General features: G+C 45.6%; 2 protein-coding genes across 5 annotated transcripts in view; one reads left to right on the forward strand and one right to left on the reverse strand.

Annotated features, from left to right (window-relative positions):
* arhgap17a (Rho GTPase activating protein 17a) overlaps nucleotides 1–17716 on the reverse strand; it is a 28272-nt gene extending 10556 nt beyond the window's left edge. Inside the window, exons 1-11 of one of the 4 annotated variants that reach the window (XM_056429733.1) lie at nucleotides 17157–17716; nucleotides 11994–12033; nucleotides 8534–8638; nucleotides 7265–7297; nucleotides 6733–6809; nucleotides 2983–3094; nucleotides 2576–2652; nucleotides 2329–2446; nucleotides 1800–1868; nucleotides 1620–1701; nucleotides 635–762 (exon numbers count right to left, since the gene is read on the reverse strand). In XM_056429733.1, the coding sequence (XP_056285708.1) occupies nucleotides 635–762; nucleotides 1620–1701; nucleotides 1800–1868; nucleotides 2329–2446; nucleotides 2576–2652; nucleotides 2983–3094; nucleotides 6733–6809; nucleotides 7265–7297; nucleotides 8534–8638; nucleotides 11994–12033; nucleotides 17157–17287 (972 nt within the window). In that variant the 5' untranslated portion in view covers nucleotides 17288–17716. Of the gene's footprint in view, nucleotides 1–634; nucleotides 763–1619; nucleotides 1702–1799; nucleotides 1869–2328; nucleotides 2447–2575; nucleotides 2653–2982; nucleotides 3095–6732; nucleotides 6810–7264; nucleotides 7298–8533; nucleotides 8639–11993; nucleotides 12034–14626; nucleotides 14812–15120; nucleotides 15153–17156 lie in introns of those variants that run through there. The other 3 variants (XM_056429735.1, XM_056429736.1, XM_056429734.1) reach the window with 3 other exon arrangements.
* Nucleotides 17717–18784: 1068 nt separating this feature from the next.
* Nucleotides 18785–22779, forward strand: lcmt1 (leucine carboxyl methyltransferase 1). Its single transcript, XM_056429752.1, has 11 exons — nucleotides 18785–19180; nucleotides 19470–19561; nucleotides 19746–19867; nucleotides 20004–20080; nucleotides 20440–20501; nucleotides 20614–20716; nucleotides 20970–21090; nucleotides 21575–21676; nucleotides 21830–21921; nucleotides 22442–22539; nucleotides 22664–22779. The coding sequence occupies exons 1-11, from the start codon at nucleotides 19095–19097 to the stop codon at nucleotides 22684–22686; spliced, it is 978 nt and encodes a 325-aa protein (XP_056285727.1). The 5' UTR covers nucleotides 18785–19094; the 3' UTR covers nucleotides 22687–22779.

A 22779-nucleotide genomic window follows, 5' to 3' on the forward strand; every position in this document is an offset into this window, starting at 1 on the left:
ACACCAGAAGGGACGAATAACGGTCGACAAGTGATGCGCTTTGCCGTCGAAACGCCACAAAAAAGGAGCCAGATTCTTGAACGGGAGACGAGTCGATTCTTTTGTTTTCTACATTTCTACCCGTCGGCTGCAGCATGACGGCCGACGGGTTTCTTTGGACCGGCGTTTTAGAGACGGAGGAGTTTCCCCCGTTTGCGGTTCGCCCATCGGCCTCTTTTCCTCGCGCGCGTTTAAAGCTCGGTTTCAATCAAGTCGATGCCCATCGGCGCCGCTAATCACGCCACCGCTCCGTGTGACTTTTAATGAGCCGCGCCAGCACCAACGCACCCGGCAGCCGGACGGAAAACAAAAAGGACCCGTGGTGTCCGGTAGATAAGAAGTGACCTCTAAAAACATGATCGTCTCACCAGAATACACGTTCATATTTGCATTCAGCACTTTTTTACGTTAAGTTATGAGTTGGCAAACAGATGTCGAGTCTCTGACGAGCCGATTGATGCAAGTCCAAAATTCACTTTTCCTCTGAGTTCCTTTTTACTATAAGGAAAAAAAATATTAATAAGTAAATCAGCAACTAGGCGATTTAGTCCCGACGCATCAGGCCTCTCAGAGCGCTGCTCCTCCCGCTCCTCACCTCCTCCCTCATGCCCGTCTCCAGCAGCATCATGACGCAGGCCTCCATCGGCAGAGCGATCTCCCTCCCGCTCCTCTTCAGGTGTTCCTCCAGCCCGGTGCCGAACGCCGGCTTCTCCGTCCACGAGTCTGACCACAAACGGGAGAGATTACCGGCGGCGGCGATGCGACGCCGTCGTTTACTGAGCATTACTGCTGCCGTCGCTAATGTATTGTGTCGTCCAGCTACAGTCATGGCCGACAGACGGTTAAAAAACACATTTCTTAAAATCAGCGCTGGCCCAGGACTTGTTGCCGGTCTGGATGGCAGACAGTTCGACCCTCTGTGTGTGTGTGTGTGTGTGTGTGTGTGAGTGAAGAGGGAGGCAGAGGAGAGGAGAGCTTGCAAATCTCAGGTGGGTGTGAGAAGTGGTGGTAGTGTGTGTGTGTGTGTCATCGCCACATGCTGGGGGACCAGGCTCTTCTGGTTTGGACCACATGTTTTTAACACAAACATAATCAGCATCCCTTGTATAAGACCGTCGTCACGGCTGCACACGCACCAACAAAATGACACGTTTGTAAAAATGGAAAAAGTGATAATTTTTGGAGAGCGGAGAAAACAAAAGGTCTATTCTTTCAAATCCGGGGCCTCAGTTGTGATCTTTAACAATTACCTTGTGGACAAAAACAGCCCAGAGTGACGTAACCGAGCAGCACAGTAGCTGCTTGTGTGTGAGAGGGAAAGAGTTTCCACTGGTCGGCTCACCTTGAGCGAGCTTCTCACACTTCTCAGGAAAAGGTTTAAAAGGGGGGGATACCAAACCGCACGGGGACGGGGATACCAAACCACACAGGGACACAAGCACGAGTAGTCGCTCAGGAAAAAGGTGGATTCATCCTCAAGGGAATGTGTTTAGAGGTTCCAGATGCCGAGCGGCACAGAGCCCTCTCTAGTGTGTGTGTTGTTGTGTTCACAGGTTGTGTGTATGCATAATAAAAGTTACCTTGCTGGGCCTGGATGGTCGGCAGGACGCTCTCCAGGACAGTGAGAGACCTTCTGTGGTAATCAGCTTGAGCTTCTAAGAGCTGCAGCAACGGAAAGCACAAAGTAGATCAGGGTGAGGCGGCCGAGGCTCAAACGTTCCCTCAGCAGCCGCGAGCTGCGACGCTGCTGCTGCGCTCACCGTGACGAAGTAGCAGGCGTAGTCCCCTTCTTTGGAGAAGAAGCTGTACATGTCTGCAGCGAGTTGATCCTGGGTGAGAAAAGAAAAGGATTTTTTTTTTTTACGTGAAGCGCTAAAAGATGACAGACCTTATTTTTAACGCCGTCACAATGAGCGTCCACAATAAGAACAACGGCCGACGGGGTCGAGGGCAGCGGTCAGCTTAGCGTCATAAATCCCCAACGAGACCGGGGGAGGGGAAGCACACGCTCTGCGCTTCCGGGAGAGAAGACGCCGCAACCAGCACACTAACTCAGCAGGGGTTCAGCTCAATAGATGCTGAGCTGACGGGGCATTTTCAGTGTGTGAGTGTGTGTGAGTGTGAGTGTGTGTGTGTGTGTGTGTGTGTGTGTGTGTGGGTCAGAGGGCCACGAGGGTCTCGGGAGTCCAGTGGTTGCCCGCTGTCATTCATTTCCCAGTTCACACATCTAGAGACCCGGTTCTCGTCCCTCTCGTACGGCCGCCATGACAGTGGCGAGCCTCTCGGTACCTTGCAGAGCTCCACTTTGTTCATGGCCTCGTCCATTTCCTCCTTGAGGAGGTCCGCCTTGGCCGTCAGCGCTTGAGTGTTTGTTCCTGAGATTATCGACTTGGTCGCCTGCAACCATCTTGAGTAACGGGGGGACAAGGGGGACATCGGAGAATGTGAAGTGAGACGCGTGGTCCGGATGCATCAGACACAACAACAACAACAACATCAGAGTCCAGCGGTGACTGGCAGCGGTGGACGGGTTCACCTCGCTCGGGCAGAATCGTAGTCCAACACCAGTTTGGCCAGCTGCTTCCTCTGCTTCAGGATGTTGGGGATGTCCAACTGCAAAACATCACGTGCACAACAAGTCGGATGAGTTAGAGCGACAGATATCAGACTCTCCTGATTAGCCTAATAATGGTGAATAAAACTTGATTCTGACTGTTGGGGCTTTTACTCCGATTTCAATTATCATTTAGACTTCAATGGCAGATATTTACTAAAAGACAAGCAAAACCCCAAGTGCTGGTTTACGGGTCCAAAGATACTCATGCCTGAGAGACAACAGTTACTCATGATGACGGACGTCCTCGTTTCATCTGGATTAACCTTCATTATTTTTAGTTCAGGCAACAAACCATGAACACACTGCCCCCCGCTGTGAGGCCTCACCTCCGCGAGCTGGCTGAGAGGATCCAGAACGTCCTTCTCCATCTGCAGCTCGTGTTGCATCAATTCCGACGCCAGGCGATTCTCCGCCTCGCCGCACACCTCCATCATCTTCCTGCACACACACACACACACACAGAGGGAGAGAGAGACAGAGAGAGAGAGACATACAGACAGACAGAGAGACAAACAGACAGAGAGAGAGAGAGAAACAGACAGAGAGAGAGAGAGACAAACAGACACAGAGAGAGAGAGAGACAAACAGACAGACAGAGAGAGAGAGAGAGAAACAGAGAGTGTTAGTCACCGCCTAGTTATTTTTATGCCCAATTATCCTGCCACCACTATTAGGTGAACGTTTATCACACCCAGTGTAATAATCACACGTCTTCCTCACAAGAAACATTCAGACAGAAGATGAAGATCTGCTGCGGTCCAGAATCGGCTCATTCAGGAATAAACCCCTTAAATACAAGAAGAAGTCCCGGCTGACGGACCAGCTGACGTACTTTACCTCCCTCATTACACTCAGCCGCCGTGTCGGTTTGGGAAACGTACTCACCTTCTAACATGCTCATACACATGTGGACCAATAGATGTCCAGGACTTTAAAACATGACCAAACACTTTGTGAAACCTCCGTGTATACACGACAATAAACCTTAAATGACACAAATGAACGAGAGACAATAGTTTGATTAAAACAATAAATATGTATATACATGTTTACTCTTCTAATCAAACTGCGTAAATGAACATATAAATATAACAACATTTCCATGACTTTTCCAAAACGTGAGACTTTTGCAGGCCTGAAAATAACCTCTTTTTTTTATTCCATGACTTTTCCAGGTTTCCCATGAGCGTACGAACCCTGTCCTAAACTCTTCTGTGTGTTTCTCTCTCAACGGTTTCTCTTTGTTTTGCCATTCAGTCGTATTTAACCCTTGTGTTGCCTTCGGGTCAATTTGACCCGATTCAATGTTTAACCCTCCTGTTACCTAAATATTCACAATGTATGCATTGAAGATATGCTGTTATCTGACCACATGTCCGTAATGTTCAGTTTATCTTTCGACAATGATTTTGTGCCAGAAAAACGTGTGAAAATATCTCGCATTATAAATAACAAAGCTGTAGTGAATTTCAGAACTAGTTTCCCCAGCAATGTTTTGATGGCGCAGTCTGATGACGTGGACTGCGCAGTGAGCTTGTTTAACGCCCACTGCGCAGCCATTCTGGATAGTGTAGCTCCCCTTGTCACTCGCTCTGTCCGTCCAACTAATCCATCTCCCTGGATGAATGAGGAAATCTATGCGCTCAGGCTACAACGGCGCAGAGCTGAGAGACGGTGGAGAGCTGCTAACCTAGAAGTCCATCGACTCTTCTATAAAGATCTCACAGCTGATTTTAACACTCTGGTGGAAACTACTAGGGCTGCTTACTTTAAAAACCTCATTATCTCCAGCAAACACAACCCCAAAGTGTTATTTAACACCATCAGCAAAATCGTGGCTCGCCCTCTTCCATCGATTCCTGTGTCTTCAGACAAGGAATGTAACACCTTCCTGTTGTTTTTTGTAAACAAGATTGCAGATGTTAGAGCCAACATCACCCCCTCCCTCTGCCCCCCGGTCCCCAGTCCAGTTTCCGTACCATCAATGAGCAACTTCTCACCTGTTGAGCTGGAGGAGGTGTTGGAGGTAGTAAAAACCATGAAGACCTCCTCTAGTCCCCTAGACATCCTGCCCACCTCCCTGCTAAAAGAAGCTATCTCTTCTGTTGCCCCCAGTCTGGTCAAAATTATAAACATGTCTCTGGTCACGGGTGTGGTGCCTTCTTATTTTAAGCAGGCGGCTGTCCAACCTCTCCTCAAAAAGCCCAACCTGGACCCCTCCTCTCCCCTAAACTACAGGCCCATATCTAAGCTACCTTTTATTTCAAAGGTACTGGAGAAAGTTGTAGCTAACCAACTTAACCTCTACCTGGCCACACACAACATTAGTGACAAGTTTCAATCCGGTTTCCGTAAGAAACACTCCACCGAGTCTGCCCTTCTTGGAGTATCTAATGACATCATGATGGCCTCCGACTGTGGCAAAAGTTCTGTTCTGGTCCTGCTAGACCTGAGTGCAGCTTTTGACACAGTCGACCATAGTATTCTCCTAGATAGGCTAAAGAACTGGGTTGGGGTGTCAGGTCTAGCACTAAAATGGTTTGCCTCTTACCTCAGTGAGAGACATTTCTCAGTGTCAGCTGGTCCATATAAATCCGACTCCGCCCCTCTGCACTGCGGGGTACCACAAGGCTCGGTGCTGGCCCCGTTACTCTTTGCCCTATACCTGATCCCATTGGGTCAGCTGATCAGAACATTCTCTGGCATCACATACCACCTTTATGCTGACGACATCCAGCTGCTTTGCTCTTTTAAACCGGAGCATATGCAGTCCCTCAGCATCCTGATGGAGTGTTTAGCCGCCATTGGGGGTTGGATGGCTAACAACCTCCTGCAGTTAAATGCAACCAAGACCGAGGTGTTGGTCATCGCCTCCGATGGCACCACAGCTAGGGTTCTAGAACATCTGGGCCCTCTCAAAAATAATGTCCACCCAACCATTAAAAACCTCGGTATTCATTTTGACCAGGCAATGCTGCTGGCTAAACACGTCATGACTCTGAGTCGCAATTGCTTTTTCCACCTGCGAAACATCGCGAAATTGCGTTCCATCATCGCCCACTCTGAGATGGAAATGGCTATACATGCCTTTGTATCCTCCAGACTGGATTATTGCAACTCACTGTTCACCTGTCTAAACCAGGCATCCATAAACCGCCTCCAACTGGTTCAAAATGCAGCTGCCAGATTACTCACCAGGTCAAAGAAATCGTGTCACATCACCCCTATACTGGCTGCCCTACACTGGTTACCAATCCAGTACAGGATCCAGTACAAAGTACTTCTCTTTACCTTTAAGGCCATACACGGCCGCGCCCTCAGTTATATACATGACCTCATCATACAGCACACCCCCAGCCGGTCCTTACGGTCAGCTGACCAGGGGCTCCTGGCAGTGCCGCGCACACGATTAAAAACAAAAGGCGATCGGTCCTTTGCTGCAGTGGCCCCACGCCTGTGGAACACACTTCCGCAGGTGTTGAGAGCAGCTCAGTCCGAAAATAGCTTCAGAAATCAGCTAAAAACACATCTCTACAAACAGGCATTTCTGGGTTAGGTTTCTGTGTGTTATCGGTTTTCTGCTCTCTATGTTTAATTTACTGTTTGTTGGTTTCTTCTACTGCGTTTGTGACTGCTCAAAAGTCTTGTGTACTGGAGGTAATGCACCCGCAATTTGTAATGTAGCACTGGCTTCTGCACCTTGCTGCTATGCTTAACATGATGATATTGATGATGTTGTACTGTTTTTACTGTTTTTATTGTAAAGCACTCTGTGTATTCGTACTGCGAAGGGCGCTATATAAATAAACTTTTACTTACTTACTTACCTTTATATTTACTAACATATTTTACCCTTGAGGTCAATATGACCCCAGCTATTAAAATCTCCAGAAAATTATTAGAATTAATATTGTTTTCCAAGTTTAAGTGTGAGGTACTTTATGTTTGTTTGTTGACTCCCGAAAGAACACCGACATTAAACATTGAATCGGGTCAAATTGACCCGAAGGCGACAGGAGGGTTAAATATTGAATCGGGTCAAAATGACCTGAAGGCAACACAAGGGTTAAACTCACCCTATCAAGGAGTCTTCTCCCAACTGGTTCCCGCCTTCCACCATCGCCTGGGACAGTGCGGTCAGAGGGAGCTTTTTCTGAGGAGAGGAGGAACAGATGCGGACCATGATTAGCCTTAAAAACACTACTCTAGGTTACATGCACAACGAGGAACCCGTTTCTAGACAGCAGCTTCAGTATTTGACGTTGAAGCCAAATGGAAAATGCATCAAGGACTTTCCATGGAGCGTGAATGCAGTCAGGAAGAGGAAGAGAGCGTTCTGAGCCCGGGAGGAAGTTACAAGTGTTGAATTAAAAAAAAGGGGGATACTAGACGCCAACTAGGGAAGTGAGACATCAATCAGACGACAACACTGGAGTTTACATCTGTGCAAAACATTTATGAGTGGGCAACATCCTGTTGTGTGTTTTGAGAATCCCAGAAGGCAAAAAGTGTCATGCATAGCGAGTGAAGAGGACAGACGTCGGCAGGGGAAACGGAGCGAGTGGTGCCGAGAACCAGAGGAGGTGGAGAAGTAGTCTGAGTTTTTACCTGACCGTTTCCTGTATAGAGGCGCGGTACGGACTGGGGGGTAGGGTTGAAAACACAAACGATGAATCATGGACTGGAACTCGCTACGGACACTTGATGAAAACATCTCAACAAATGTGCAGGAGGCAAAATATATATATATATACACTAGCGTTCAAAAGTTTGGGGTCACTTAGAAATGTCTTTATTTTTCAAAGAAAAACACTGTTTTTCAATAAAGATAACAATCAAAAATACACACTATACATTGTTAATGTGGTAAATGACTATTCTAGGTGAAATGTCTGGTTTCTAATGAAATATCTCCATAGGTGTATAGAGGCCCATTTCCATCAACTATCACTCCAGTGTTCTAATGGTACATTGTGTTTGCTAATCGCCTTAGAAGACTAATATCTGATTAGAAAACCCTTGTGCAATTATGTTAGCACAGCTGAAAACAGTTATGCTGGTGATATAAGCTATACAACTGGCCTTCCTTTGAGCTTGAAGTTTGAAGAACAAAATTAATACTTCAAAGATTAATCATTATTTCTAACCTTGTCAATGTCTTGACTATATTTTATATTCAATTTTCAATTCATTTGATAAATAAAAGTGAGTTTTCATGGAAGACACGAAATTGTCTGGATGACCCCAAACTTTTGAACGGTAGTGTACATATATATATATATATATACAAAATGTCCTTATTTTTCAAAACAGTTTTCATCAATGAAGATAACATTAAATTAATCATAAATCCTCTCTCTACATAGTTAATGTGGTAAATGACTATTCTCTGGTGTTTAACAAAGTCTCTACAGAGGTGTATAGAGGCCCATCTCCAGTGTTCTAATGGTACATTGTGTTATCGCCTTCGAAGACTAACGGAGGGGTAGAAAACCCTTGAAAACCCTTTTTAATGCGAGCGCAGCTGAAAACAGTTATACTGGTGAGAGAAGCTATACAACTGGCCTTCCTTTGAGCCACAAGTTTGGAGAACAACAATAATATTTACAATAAAAATCATTATTTCTAACCTTGTCAATGTCTTGACTATATTTTCTATTCAATTTTGCAAATAATTTGATAAATAAAAGTGTGAATTTTCATGGAAAACACAAAATTGTCTGGGTGACCCCAAACTTTTGAACGGTCGTGTACATATAAATATATATATGAATATATAAATAAGGTAATTACACATCCTGGGACAGTGAAAATGCTCTGGTTAATATTTTCTTAAAGGGTGCCACGTGTTTCATTGGACCCAGCTCGATGTCTCACATGTCTCTTCTCTGCGTCCGCCCCGATGTGTCCCTGGAGACACGACACCATCCGCTTGTGCATGTTGTGCGACACGACGCGCACCAGCTCCATGCGCCGCTCAATCTGTGGCGGAGACAAGAGGCGCAGGTACGGACAGTTAGCGGACGTCTTCTACACGCGTGTGTCATCGATACACAGCCAGATGCGACAATTCATGAGCTGCAGATTACGTGAACACACACACACACAGAGTGTAAAGCATCATCACACAGTGTTGATGGCTGATGAGGTCCAGTTCGTTGCAGACATTTGATTTGTAGTCGTCGGGGGTCAAAGTGCGTGCATGATTGATAAGGCCTGTCCGTGCAGAACAATGCTGGAATGTTATCTTTGTGGACACATGACTCATTGGATGTGTCTCTATGGCAACGGCACACTGGGCTTAAAAAGTCCTTTTGTGGACAGGCGGTCTCCTGTCCGCTAGCCGGACCGCACAGATCCACCCTGTGTGCGCTGAGCCCCGACCAGATATAATACCGCCATTGATGGGAGTCGCAGCCATTCAGGCTGAAGGACAGAGGCCGACTGAAGCTCCGCGGGGCGACTGTTCACTGTCCGCGTCCCGCCAGGTGTCCGACCGGGACAGTCGGTGCCGCCATGAGGCTGGCTGGTCACGACCGCGGGAATAGAAGTGACGGTCGCACGTTAGTGCTCGAGTCCGACGACGCAAAGAACCGGTACCGTCGGCAGCGCTTGTGAGAACGTCGAAAGCAGGGTGCATGAACAGGTGCGTCTTCAGGTGGATTGCTTCTTCTTTTTCTTTAAGACTAAAAGGCAAAATGGCCGTGAGAAAGGAGGAGCCGTCTACAACGGTTCCCAACCACATGGGTGCGTTGGTAGCGGGCTGCAAAGAAAGAATTAATAATTTAAAAAAATATTGATTATCGAGGTCGGAAATATGTTATATTTTGAAAAATGAACAGATACAACTGTCTGTGCGTCTGAGCATCTTGACACATGTCAAGGTTGTATTTTTATGCACTTTAAACATGTTTTTATGCACACGTATCAATTTACAACATCATATTTGCCGCCCACAATAAAGGTTAGGGACATAAAGGTTAGGGGCTGCTGCACTAGTGTCTCAAAAAAGGGACAAACATGTACTAAACGAGTTGGGCTAAACAATGAGCCAAATATAAATGGAACGCTGAGGTCTCGAGGGAAAGCGTGAGCAGAAACGGGAGGAAGACGAATGAACTCGGAGGATCAAACCCAACGCCAGACAATTGTGCTCCAAAAACAGACCGCAGTGGGATCTCAGGAATGCCTCGGCCCGATATCGTTCGCGCTCTTACGTCATTCCCGACCCACGGTGGCCCCGGCATTCCCAGAACAGCTGGGTCAAGTATAAAAAAAACTCACCAAGCGCATGCTTTAATAAAGCTGGAGGCGTGGGAACATTTCTTAAGACTCAGTACCAGGTACAGACCCAGCAGAGGGATTCCCCTCCCCGTGCGCTTCCTGTGTGGGAGTAATGGAACATGTTTGGGTTTATGGGACTGGAAGGATTCTTCTTCCTCTCATTGTAACACAAATGGGGTTCGACAGTCCAAAAAATGAAATATGCGGACAGAGTGGTCAAGAAGTCCACCCGGCGGGCAGCGAGGTGTTTTTTCCTTCCTCCCGCGATGCGACGAGGTCGACGCTTGGTCGATCCCGTGACGCGTCACCGAGCAGGGAATCCCAACGCCGAGCTGGACGGACGGGGAGGAGACGGGCTCCGTTTTGTTTATCGGTTCCTGACAGAGGATGTTAAGGCGTCTGGGACGAGCACAGAGTGAACACAAATAACACAGCGTGACGCATGAAGCGTGGAATCACGCAGTGGCAAATTTGTTGTTGTTGTGTGGAGGGTATGAGAAGTAGAAGGCTGGAGGCATTTAAACTAAAAACTAAACACTGGATCATCCTGAGAATTAAGGGGTGAAGCGATTCCCGATGCTCCATCCTTGTGAAGGGGACCGCAAAGAGTCTCACGGACTTCCAGACAGAAGCAGAACGGTGATCGTCAGTCATAATATTCAGTCCCTCCTCAGCCGGTCGCTCGTCCCACTTGCGTTACACAGTCGAGCCGACTCGACGCCTCGGCTCTGATGTTGGAGCCGTCACCGTTTCCCATATTCATTAAACCCGCGAGACAAAAGAAGGCATTAAAACGTCTCGTGGGTCGTGTGTGTTCATGCGCCATAAACTCGGAGAAGAATAACAACAACAAAAGCATGTCGGGCATGGTCGGCCTCGGCTGATCTCGGGGATTAATGTCGTAAAGGTTTGATTCGACATCTCCGACGTCCCTCTTGAGAAACACAAAGACGGCCCTCATCCCTGGGATGTCTTTGCCGAGCGGACAATGTTTTGTTGCCGCGGCCGTGACGGATGTATAAAGCCACGGCGGGGCTGATCTCCGCGCGGCCTTGTTGTTACTACAGAAGTGTCGGAGTCAGCCACGCATCAGCAATCGCGGCGCTTACGTGGCTCAATGTCAACAGTGCGCCGCGCCCGCTGACGAGGCTCGAATAACAATCAGCTGCTGCCGCTTGGCTCGCATGGGAACGCGCAAACTCTCGGCCGCGTCGCCCGGCTGCTCATCGAGCTTCCAATCAAACGCTTTCCTGCACGATGAATGTAGTCCGAGCGTCGCCCTCTGCTTTGGCGGGAGTTTTTGCATCTAATACCGGACACATGTGCAATATCACACGATAAGTCAACGTCGGAGCATGAAAACAGTTCAAACTAGAACGGGCACTCGGTAGAGCGCATATCACAAGATTGGGCATTGAATTATGAACATTTTGGCATTAGTTGCATGCCAATTGGACAAAAATGTATCGTGCTATGGTAAAAAAAAAAGATGTTGACCTTTCCATGACCTTGACCTTGACCTTTGACCCGATTGATCCCAAAATCTAATCAAATGGTCCCCGGATAATAACCAATCATCCCACCAAATTCCATGTGATTCAAGAAGATTTGACCTGTTCATGACCTTTGACCTTGACCATTGACCCGATCGATCCCAAAATCTAATCAACTGCTCCCCGGATAATAAACAATCATTCCACCAAATTTCATGCGATTCGGTTCAATACTTTTTGAGTTCTGCGAAAGATTTTGACCTGTTCATGACCTTTGACCTTGACCTTTGACCCGATCGATCTCAAAATCTCATCAACTGGTCCCCGGATAATAAACAATCATCCCACCAAATTTCATGCGATTCGGTTCAATACTTTTTGAGTTTTGCGAATAACACGCATACAAATAAATAAATAAATGGCGATCAAAACATAACCTTCCGGCATTTTCAATGCAAAGGTAATGAGTTCATTCAACAGGCAGAGAAACACCAGAGGAGGTATTTTGGATCTGCTCCACGGACAGTAGCTGAACCGATGCAGCCAGATTAATGATTTACCTGGAGGAGGTCATCGCTCAGGACTTCTGTTTTCTCCGCTCTGTGGGTGAGAAAAGACAACAGAGAGCACACGGGGTTAGTACAGACAGTACGGAGCAGATGAGTACTCGTACATCTAGTACGTCGCCGGGAAAATTACACCACCACTCCCTTTAAAGACTGGTTTCCACGCACGGTTCCAGTATTGAAGTGGACACCCAAGAAAGGGTTGGGTCTCTTTAATTTGTTGCCGCGGCCCAACCGGCCCAGTCAAATTATATCCGATAATACACGTGAAAAAACTCAAAAGACTTGGGCTCAATCACACCGGCTCAGGGTGCCGTGCGGCTCTGCCTGAGCCTATTAATAGCAAACTAATATAGTTGGACCTGAAGAGGTCAGAAAGATTATTCACTTAAAAAGGGAGAAGGTTGGGAAACACAGGCTAAGCTCACACTGCTTATCAACACGTTCACACAGCGGCTCGTGACTTCTGCACTGCAGTCAAGCGGGTCAAGCTTATTGACTGGCAAAGGCGAGAATAACTCAATTTAGCAAAAAAAATAACAGTTAATGCTAGATTGCAGATAAATACTTTAACATCGTGCATATAAGAAAGGCCAACAACATGTGATATCCGCCTGTTTATCAGATCATTGGTGCACCAATGCAACTTTTACGTTATGGATGCTACAACTCATGGCTACGTCCAGGATGACATGAGGCCACGCATAAAAACTGGAGTTGACATAATTTAAGGAATATAAGTCGATGGCAGAAACATACATTATTTTGTGCGACATCAATGCAGAGACTTCATCTCAACACAACGGTCTTAAAATATATCCGTCTGCATTGGCTCATATCTCAAGGCTTTTTAAAAATCATATAGCAAATCAATGATTTTACCAGAATAATTAACCTGGGAGGACGTGTTCCACAAGATAATTCTGATTAATTTCCATCGAGCACAAACTTTCTCGAGTCACTGTGACGCAGAATGAAGACCGTTTTCTTATTTTTATCGCTACCACCCGAGTGCAAGTTCAGCCTTTCTGACTGAAGTGACGTGTATGAAGTGTGCCTACATTTTGGGTGACTGCAGCTCTTCTCGCAGCCTGGGCCCGCCTCCAAAAAAACTGCTCCCTGAACTATAGTAACCCCGTCACAGCTGCTTTCAATTACAACACGCAGGCAGGGAAGAGGCAGCAAGAGACTGACAAGAGAAGGGATGATGAGTTTGGTGATGCGAAGGAAAGAAATGCAGATATAGAGATGCTGTGGGGGGGGAGAAGAGCCAAACCAGATTAATCTAAGAGCTGGGGATGAATGGAAAGATTTGAGCCATAGCTAGTGAGTGAATGAGTGCCTAATAACACACAGAGACCTATAGAAGAAGAAAACACACACACAGACTGTAAAAGCCACAATATGGCATCCATGTTCTGGTGTCGTCTACATGCTGCAGAGCTCTTTATGCGTTCCTGTCAAAAGGCCTCTGGTCTTTGAAACCAGCGGATTCACCAGGCGGACTCATCCGCCATGAATACTTACACCACTTGTGCAAAATCATCATCCGGCATGCACACGTGCATAAAGAGCTCAGCTCCCCCCGTAACCGGGGTTACCGAGGCGCGACTCTGGGGTGATTTTGGCAGACGACACGTTTAAAATGCAACTCGGACTCCACCTGAGAGAACGAGGCGACAACGAGAAGTTCACCATTAATTGCGCCCCGCCGACTCGAGTCGATGAGAGCAGGAAAACCTGTCGAGCGTTTCCGTGCCATTTGCAATTATTGCCTTTAAAACCGATAATAATAATTGAAGGATCAGCCGCCTTGTGAAGACACTTATAGCGTAATCAAAAAGCAACACTTGAGAGGACCAACCCGGAAAGAAAGAGGCCGCGAGGACGAGCGACAACAAACGGAACAATTGTTTTGCCGACGTCTGCTGACCGCGGCCGCGTGTCAGCGGGCGCCGCATGCGACTCCTCGACGACACGAGAGAGCCTCTCGCTGCACAGCCGCGGCATCGGAACGGTAACCATGGCGATCTACTGTTAGAGCGCCAGGGGAGTAAGCGAATACTGCGGCCGCGAGCACAATGGAGCGGCTGTTAGCGGCCGCTCCGCACAATCGGCGGGCTGAGAGGAGCAGGGAGGGTTGATGGAAATGGATCCTGGGCCCAGATTTAAAAAAAGAAAAAGGAGCTGACTCAGCGCGTACAACCTCGGAAATGTGGACGATTATGTGCGAGAAAGAGCAAAACAAAGGGTTAAACACTTAAGGGCCTTAATCACATGTGTTTTGTTCTGGTGTCAAGATAAAAGCAACTCCCACGCTTCAAGGCATCCATCATGACAAAGCAGGACGTTTGCTTCTTGGCACAGAGTCACGTCCACAACGCGCCGCGAAGAGCGGCTCGTTGTTCAGAGCCTGAGAGAGATCGAGTTCACATCACGGGAGAAACACAACGCAGAAAAACACCAACATTTGAAAAGCTTGCATCAGCAAATATTTCATATTTTTGATGAATAGATGACTCAAATGATTCAGCAAATCATACAATAACCAACGTGTACATTTAGTGTACAAGTACAACCACCACTGTACCTTTGGTGTACCGTGTGGTGGGCGTTGTATATCTCACCCAATTCTCCACCAGAAAGCGGATTTTTTTTAATCACTTTAATAAATTACTGCTTGATGTCATTATTTCTGCTGGTGTTAGCGGCGTTCCTTAATTCTGCTATGAAAAATCCGCGAGGCGTCCTATGTGACACGATGTCACCCTGAGGGTTTTTTTTCCAACCGACCGGCTGGGCGACTTATTCCAGCTGCTGAGGCGGAAATCACTCGAGTCGAGATGAAACTCTGAACCGAGCTTCGGGGACAACTTCCCACGGCTCAGGTGAACGTTTTGTTGGTTTACCTGCGTTATGGCTCAGGGCCAACAGATTGAATAGGCCGCCTCCTCCTCTATACTGTAACCGTATCATCGTCCTCTGTGGTGAACGCCATGTGAACGGGGGAGAATATTGACCTCCTAATGGGTTTGTTGATCTTTACGTGGACAGTGGTGAGAGCCCCACGACGCCCCACGGTGCCCCATGTACACATTAGCTAAGACCGGACCACGCTTACCTGCAGCAAGCGCGCATGTGTGGGGCCACAGAGTTTAAACAACAGCAAACTAAAAATATGCCTCCAAGACATTAAAAATCCTTGTTGTGTTCCCTGGCATGAGTCCCATGCTGCGTTCCCCCTGCACCTCAGTTTCACTCTCACTCTCTCCCTCCCTCCCTCTCTCTCTCCAGTCTCCACATCAATCTCCCCAGAATGCTCTCTCTAGAAAACACCAGCGTGTCTCTGGGAGGCAGTTTCCTGTTTGCAAGAAGAAGAAGAAGGAGAGACTTCCTCAGGAGCGGCGGCTTGCTGGACACAGTGTACTGACTTTGCACAATCACAGGAACCCAAGGGGGCGGGGGGGTCCTTTTTTTTGCAGATGCACCAACAGGTCACTCATTCTGAAGGGCATGTATACGAGCGCACGAGGGCTTGACCCTCTACTTGTGTATACAAAAGAGCAGCCAACCACTGCATGCACACACACGCACACACACATCCAAATGTCTGTTATCTGCATTACACCCTCTCCAGTTGTAATTTACTGCCGGTACACAGCAGTGAGGAAAACTATGAGTTTTCCAGCTGCGCCCCAAAGTAGCATAAAAGTGTTTTAAAAAAATGTTTGCCGCTCTGATGGAGGCCAATTAGCCAACTCGTTTTGTTTAAAACAAATAAAGAGCTATAATTTCCTGCCTCTTTTCTTTTTCTCCTCTCCCTCTGGTAGTTTGTGTTTTTCTAGCAGCGGCATGTCATCTATCATGCGTTTCCTTCGGTGATGATACGAAATGCAGGAATAGCCACAAAAAAATGTTACCTTTAAAAAAAAAGGCAACTGAAGTTCCAGGGAAATTAATTTGACGCTTTTAAATGTGGAAACTATAACAATCGATGTCCACTTAAAGATGACACATTGTTTTCGGCCTGTCTGTAGCTTTATCTGGTACTTTCCACGACTCGGGGTGCACCTGCCTGAGGTGCCAAATACTGTTTACACAAGCCCAGGCTGAAGACCGCACGACTTTAGATGTATAACAGAGACACTGTGTGTCATCACACAGCAGCATCGTGCCCGACGCTGCAGGATGCCGTCTCATCGGTACGCTCTTCTTCAGGGTGGATTCATTCAGTTAATAACCGAGACACTGCGTTGCGTTACAAGTTCGGACGGGAATGGGGGGGGGGGGGGGGGGCTCTGAGTGGAGGCAGACAGACACTTATCCATCACTTATACAATATAATCTATTTTATACGTTTTAACGTTGATGTCCGGTTGAGGCTGAGCGTCTCGTGTTTCACAAAGGGAGGAGGCTCACACTGCCACTTTATCATATTAGTCCTGCACCACATGACCAGAGATGGACTGGGGAGTGAAGGTCAGGGCGTACCAGTAATATATAGCCACACTTTGGTGTCTGTTTTCAGGTGATATCCGCTGTGAAAACCTACATCAGGTGTCATCCCGATTATATTTGTAACTGTTTTTGGAAGACTAGCATTTGGCAGCGTGCCGTCATGTTTGCACGTCTCACACAGCAAACCTTCAAATCAACCATTTACATTCATAAAAATGCCTAAAGTCACAGGCGCCTGTCTATTGATTCCTAAGGAGAGTAAAACCTGATAATAAAAAAGGTGACTGGGCCAAAAAGCGAGGAGGAGGGAGGGAGAGAGAGGGAGAGTCATCATTGGGCTCCTGGTGTTTATTTCCCACGCAGATAGCTGTAACTCTGCGTGGATGGACGGCTCAGTTCAGAAAGCAGCGAGTCAACAGCTAATCCCCACACCAAGGCTTTGAGGCTGGTTGTCACCCATTAAAAAGTTGCTTATTCATTCATTCAAGAAAGTCTGTCCACAATTAGATTCACTGATGTAATTTGTTTTCCTCGCTCTCTTTTATTTTTTTTAAACATCCCAACTAACCAGAACGTTAGGGACGAGTCGTGTTAATTAAACGTTACATTAAAATCAACGACCGTCTTTTGGGACGGCAGGTGAGAAGGGCCAAAAGAAAGTGTGTCGCGAAAAAAAAGTGAACTCTCCCCAATACTTGCCTGCCAACTGTTTGATTGGCGAGCTGTTTCATCCGATTGAACTGCTTCTTCATGGTCGCGTCCCTCCGCCGGTCTCGTCCCGCCGACGTTACGCGTTCAAAAAGCCGGTGCTTTTCGGGGGGTTTTGTCATGAAGTTCACATGGGCCTTCTCCAACACCGGGTTAACGCTCCGAGCTGTCGCCGTGACAGGAGGAGGAATAAGAAGAAGAAGGAGCCATTGAGCTTAAAAGCCAATTTAAAAAAATAGTTCGTAGCTTCGCTAGCTGAACAAGCTAGCATTTCCCCAACTGGAAAATTCTAGAGAAAAGTTCCCGTTGGAGCGACGGCATGATTCGAGAACCTTCCTTTTTTTCTCCAAGTGCATTAAAACCGTCCCGCAGAACAGCCCCGGAGGGGGGGCAACTTTCACTGGCTCTGGTGGGGGCTTCGCATGGCTAGACCTCAGTCTCTTTTCCCCCTGAAGCCGTTAGCCGACGAGCTAACGTTCACCGAGCTGGATAATCCCGTCGGCCGCTTTCTCTCCACAGAGCGGAGTGAACGACGGCGGCTCTACCACCTCTTGTCACAACCCAGCACGCAGACAGGAAGTACCGCAGCATCTGCCGGAGAGCACCACCTCCCCCCTGGACACTGACGTGGGAAAACCCCGCTCCACCAGCAGTTTTAATTTGTTAATAAAAAACAGTTATAGAAGTAAGGTTGGGGTTCGTACGGTCATGGTAAAGATGGAAAAGTCATGGCATTTAAAAATGGTTATTTACAAAAATTCTTTCGAAAAATTTAATCCCAAAGGTTTTGGAACATTTCTGGAAATTTGTTATATTTATATGTTCATTTACGCAGTTTAACATTTATAACAATATTGTTTTTGTGTGTGTTTATACTATATTATATACAGTATATATATATATATAAATAATACTGTTGTATATATTATACTATTTATGATAATATCATATAGAGTATATATAAATATGTAAATAATAACTACTAGTATTATAGAAAAGACTAAATAGACATAATGCATTACAGATGAAATCGAAATGTATGTATATTTTATTTTGAAAAACGCAAATTGAAAAGCTCCAGGCTATAATATTTTCAGGCCAAATTTAGAGTCATCAAAATCAAAAGATAAATACAGATTACATACTATATATCATTGGCTAGCATGGTAATACAGTGGTCTACACTGCTATGTCAACAGAGTTTTTCTATTTGAATTTTTGAGAATTCAAGAATAAGTGGCTGTATTATCATCATACTGTATTATATATGTACATAATATTATTAATGATAGTATTGTATACAGTATATATACACAGAAAAATAAATATACACATATTTAGAAAAGACTAAATAGACACAATTAATTGCATTCACTGTGGAAAACCTGCATTATTGGTAGGTGTAATGACATTGTTTATAATCCTTGTTTATAAAAAAGAAGACAATGCAAAACACAATAAAGAGCACTCATCATTTAGATACACACCATTTTAATATTATACAATATGTGATGCTGGGACCGTGTAGTCGTGGGTTTAACTTGTTATTTATTGCACAATAAAAACCTCACGGCGCAGATGATGCTTTTATTCTGAAACTAATGCGAACCCGGAAGTGTATATCATCTTGTCGAAAGTGTTTCCTGCGTTTCCGGCGGCGAGTTGTTGTTATTAGCCAGAAAAATATCACCTCAACGTAAAAAAACACCGCTCATTTCAATCTTATTCGTTTTTTGTGTTCAGTTTAGCTCACAGCTTCATCGTTCTTCTTCCCCGTGTTGTTAAATAAGTTAAATAAGCTCAACTGGCAACATTGAGCAAGCCCGCTAGCTTGTTGTAGCTGTTGTAGCTCGCCAGAGGAGAGCAGGTGGACGAGGTTATGCAGACAGGTTTAATGTGGACAACAAAACGTGACGACACGGATCACCAATGGCAGCTCGGCGACCCTTCATGGACACGGACACCGCCGACGAAGCGGTGAGGGCGACCTGTGACGACGCGACCACTTGCAAAAGGTAACGGGCAGGGAGCGCTGCATGCAAAGTGATTGTGACCCAATGATGACTGGCACAGAGGAACATCGTGGTCCTGAAGAGAATACAGTTTTTTCATTTAACCTGTGCTTTGCTTGTTGTCTCGACTCGCTTGGTCCTCTTCAATGCAGACCATAATCAATGCATTGATTACTGTCCCAGAAAAATAACAAATAGCTTGTCTTTTCGGCTTTATCATATTGGTTTAAAATATATATAAATACTCAGAATAATTATGTATATCTCATCTCATTCATAACTCAAAATCTAGGTTTGCTACCAGTAAAGGCTACTGGAGGGACCCCTATATTCAATATTTCGTGAGGTCTGTGGGGGAGCGGAAGGCACCTGAAATCAACAGAGGTAAGAGATGCAGCCTCTTGGCTTTACTCAAAGGGGAATGATAACATTCATAAACTGTAAATTATCCCGCTAACAGTTGACATATTTTCAAAGACTTGATTTGTGATTCCTTAGGGATGTCTTTTTTGGATGTGAAGTATATCCTAGTGTGTTTTAATCGCTTTATTTCATCCCATTTTGAAAGGTTACTATGCCCGTGTTCAAGGAGTTGACCATCTCCTTGATGCCTTCATAAGGAAAGCAGAGGGTGACTGTCAAGTAATCAACCTGGGGGCTGGACTGGACACCACGTTTTGGCGACTTAAGGTTTACAACATTACCGCATTGTGACCCACCGCGCTGACGTGGCTTTTGGTACCGTTTGATATGACTTTGTGGCATCACGTACACTTAATCATCAAAGTAATCTCCTTTTTGTGTGTGTGTGTGTGTGTGTTTGTAGGATAAAAACCTCTTGCCACGGAAGTTCTTTGAGGTTGACTTTCCAACAGTTGTGGCCAGGAAAATACACAATATCAAGTAAGACAACCATGCAATGATCCCATTCATCATAAGTAGTAATATTGTAGTTTATGTGTATCCCGCATACCGTGTGCCATGTATGAACCAATCAGCCACAAGCTTCCCTTTTTTATAGATCTAGTTATCATGGTTATGTATTATGCAATGTGGAAAATCTCATTTGTATTCCAGGAAGTACATTAAGAAGTACAGGATGGCTTTGGTATTGCATTTTGCGTGTTTATACTATGTGTGTATGTAAATAATAACTACCAGTATTAATACTAAGCTCTTTATAATTGTGTGTTTGAGAATATTAAACATATTCTATTCTGCAGTAAGTGCAATAACTAATATAAAGAATTTTCTTTGACCAGGACAAAACCGCCCCTGTCCAAACCCCTCATCGAAACCCACTCCACAGATTCCCTCCTGCTAGGTAGTGAGCAAAAGTCACATTCATTACATAACACATCTAGCGTATGTGGTTTAGTATGTTTTCCAACTCCTTCCAAGCATTTTATTGTTTTTGTTGTTTTTTGTCTGCACAGACGCCCACAGCCTCGACTCGGACCGCTATTGCATCATCGGGGCGGACCTCCGAGACATCTCTAGTTTGGATGAAAAACTGAAGAAGTTCCAGCTTAATCCAGAGTACGTGAAGACGTGTTTCTCTTTCAGCGACGCTGCAGGTTGTTGTACGTTTACAAGCGTATTCCGTTAACCGTAGTTTTGAAGATGACACGAAGGATAAGGGAGGGGATAACTTCTTGCTTTGAAGGCTGATTGGTTGAATTTAAACCGTGTTTTACTTAGATGCATATCTGAATCCAGATAACAGAGTTCCCCTTTGAGCGCTCCCCCGTTATGTCGTTGTGGTGAAGTGTTCTCCCGTTGTCGCTCCCAGATTACCGACGTTGCTCCTGTGCGAGTGTGTGCTGGTCTACATGACGCCCTCCCAGTCCTCCAACATCGTTCACTGGGCTGCGGAAACCTTCCACACCGCCATGTTCGTCAACTACGAACAGGTAAACATATTTTTCGCGGTGCAAGTGAACGCACCTTAACTGAAAAGACATAGAAGTGTTTATTATTTTAATCTAAACTATTGTCTCATTCATTTGTGTCATCTAAGGTTATACTTTATGCTTTGGATTTCTCATTGTTAGTTTAAATACGAAATATCACTTTTTCATGTATGCACCGAGAGAGAAAAAAAAGTTTGGTTATGGAAATTTGGTTTAAAGTCATGGAAATATATATATTTCCATTTGGACTAATGGACTACCAATGCATTTTTATATATATATATATATTATTTTTTTATGTGTATATATATTTATATATACATATTTTCTTTTTTTATATATATATATTTTTTAATATATATATTTTTTACATTTACATATATATATATGTATTTTAAATTTTATTTATTATAATATATATATATATATATAAATTTTTTTTTACAGTATCAGCACTCTAATTTACCGTGGTCCGTGTGTGCAGGTGAACATGAGCGATCGGTTCGGCCAGGTGATGATCGAGAACCTGCAGCGGCGCCAGTGCACCCTGGCGGGAGTGGAGGCCTGTCAGTCTCTGGACTCTCAGGTAGCCCACAGCACCCGAACCCCAATGTTTTCACAACCAGGAAAAAGTTTATTTATTTTTTAGAGAATTAGTGTGAGTCGAGTGGCTTTGTGAGGCCAGTGACGCCTCAACGTTTTAAACCGGCTGCAATGTGTTTTTTTGAATGTGTTGCAGAAGGAGCGGTTCCTGAAGGCGGGCTGGCCACATGCTGACGCGCTGGACATGATCACAGTCTACAGTATGCTGCCCCAAGAGGACATGGCGAGGTAATGCAGGCAACCAGCCAGCTTTATTAAACCCAGTTAAAGTCTAAAAGCTACAGTATTTGCTGGGTCCCGTGTAAAGGGTTTCGGGGGCATAATTAGCAGAACTGTAATCTAGTAACTGTTTCTATAGAGTTTTCCCCCGTTTAGAATCCCTTAATATCTACACAGGGAGCCGAATGTGCTCCTCTATTAGATGTGATTGCTGAGTCGGCAGATGTTTTCTCAGCTTTGGCTTTAGGGGACACATTATTTATTTATTTATAAACAGAAAACCTGCATTATTTACTGGGTGGGGGTGTGGAGTTTGAAAGAAGTGGCCGCGGGTCCCAACAAAATGTATCACCGCGTTGCATTGTGGGACGTGTGGCATCCAGATTTCTTTAGATTATTTTATTTTTTTACACCAAATGAACACAAAGCCAGGATATCTCAACCTCGTGTCCATGATTGTTGGCTGATTTTGAAGCTCACAAAATCCTGAACCGATGATGAACTACTTTTTATTTTTAATTTGTTCCAGAATTGAGAGTCTGGAGTTCCTGGATGAGCGCGAGCTGCTGCAACAGCTGCTTCAGCACTACAGCATCTGCTGGGCCACCAAGGACCGACTCAATCTGGGTAACGCACACGCTCCGGTTCCATGGAAACATCTGCGCCCGCTGCGGCGCCACGCCATTGCATTTACCTCGTGGTCCTTTAACATGAGTCCTTTAAGAACGGGTGGTGCTCTGCTTCCTCTCAGGTCTGTCTCAGTTGGCGTTCTGAGGGTGGAAACGCTCCACCGCTGGACCTGCTTCACACGCGTCTGAGCCAAACTCAACCATGGGAGAAGAAGATGTGCGAAGGCAGACATTTTGG

Source organism: Pseudoliparis swirei, chromosome 13 (assembly GCF_029220125.1).
Source record: "Pseudoliparis swirei isolate HS2019 ecotype Mariana Trench chromosome 13, NWPU_hadal_v1, whole genome shotgun sequence".
Classification (NCBI taxonomy): domain Eukaryota; kingdom Metazoa; phylum Chordata; class Actinopteri; order Perciformes; family Liparidae; genus Pseudoliparis; species Pseudoliparis swirei.

Coding starts and splice junctions, on each gene's coding strand:
- lcmt1 (XM_056429752.1), top strand. CDS start 19,095: ATGGCAGCTCGGCGACCCTTCATGGACACGGACACCGCCGACGAAGCG. Junction 19,562..19,745: donor GGCACCTGAAATCAACAGAG/GTAAGAGATGCA, acceptor CCATTTTGAAAG/GTTACTATGCCCGTGTTCAA. Junction 22,540..22,663: donor CAAGGACCGACTCAATCTGG/GTAACGCACACG, acceptor GCTTCCTCTCAG/GTCTGTCTCAGTTGGCGTTC.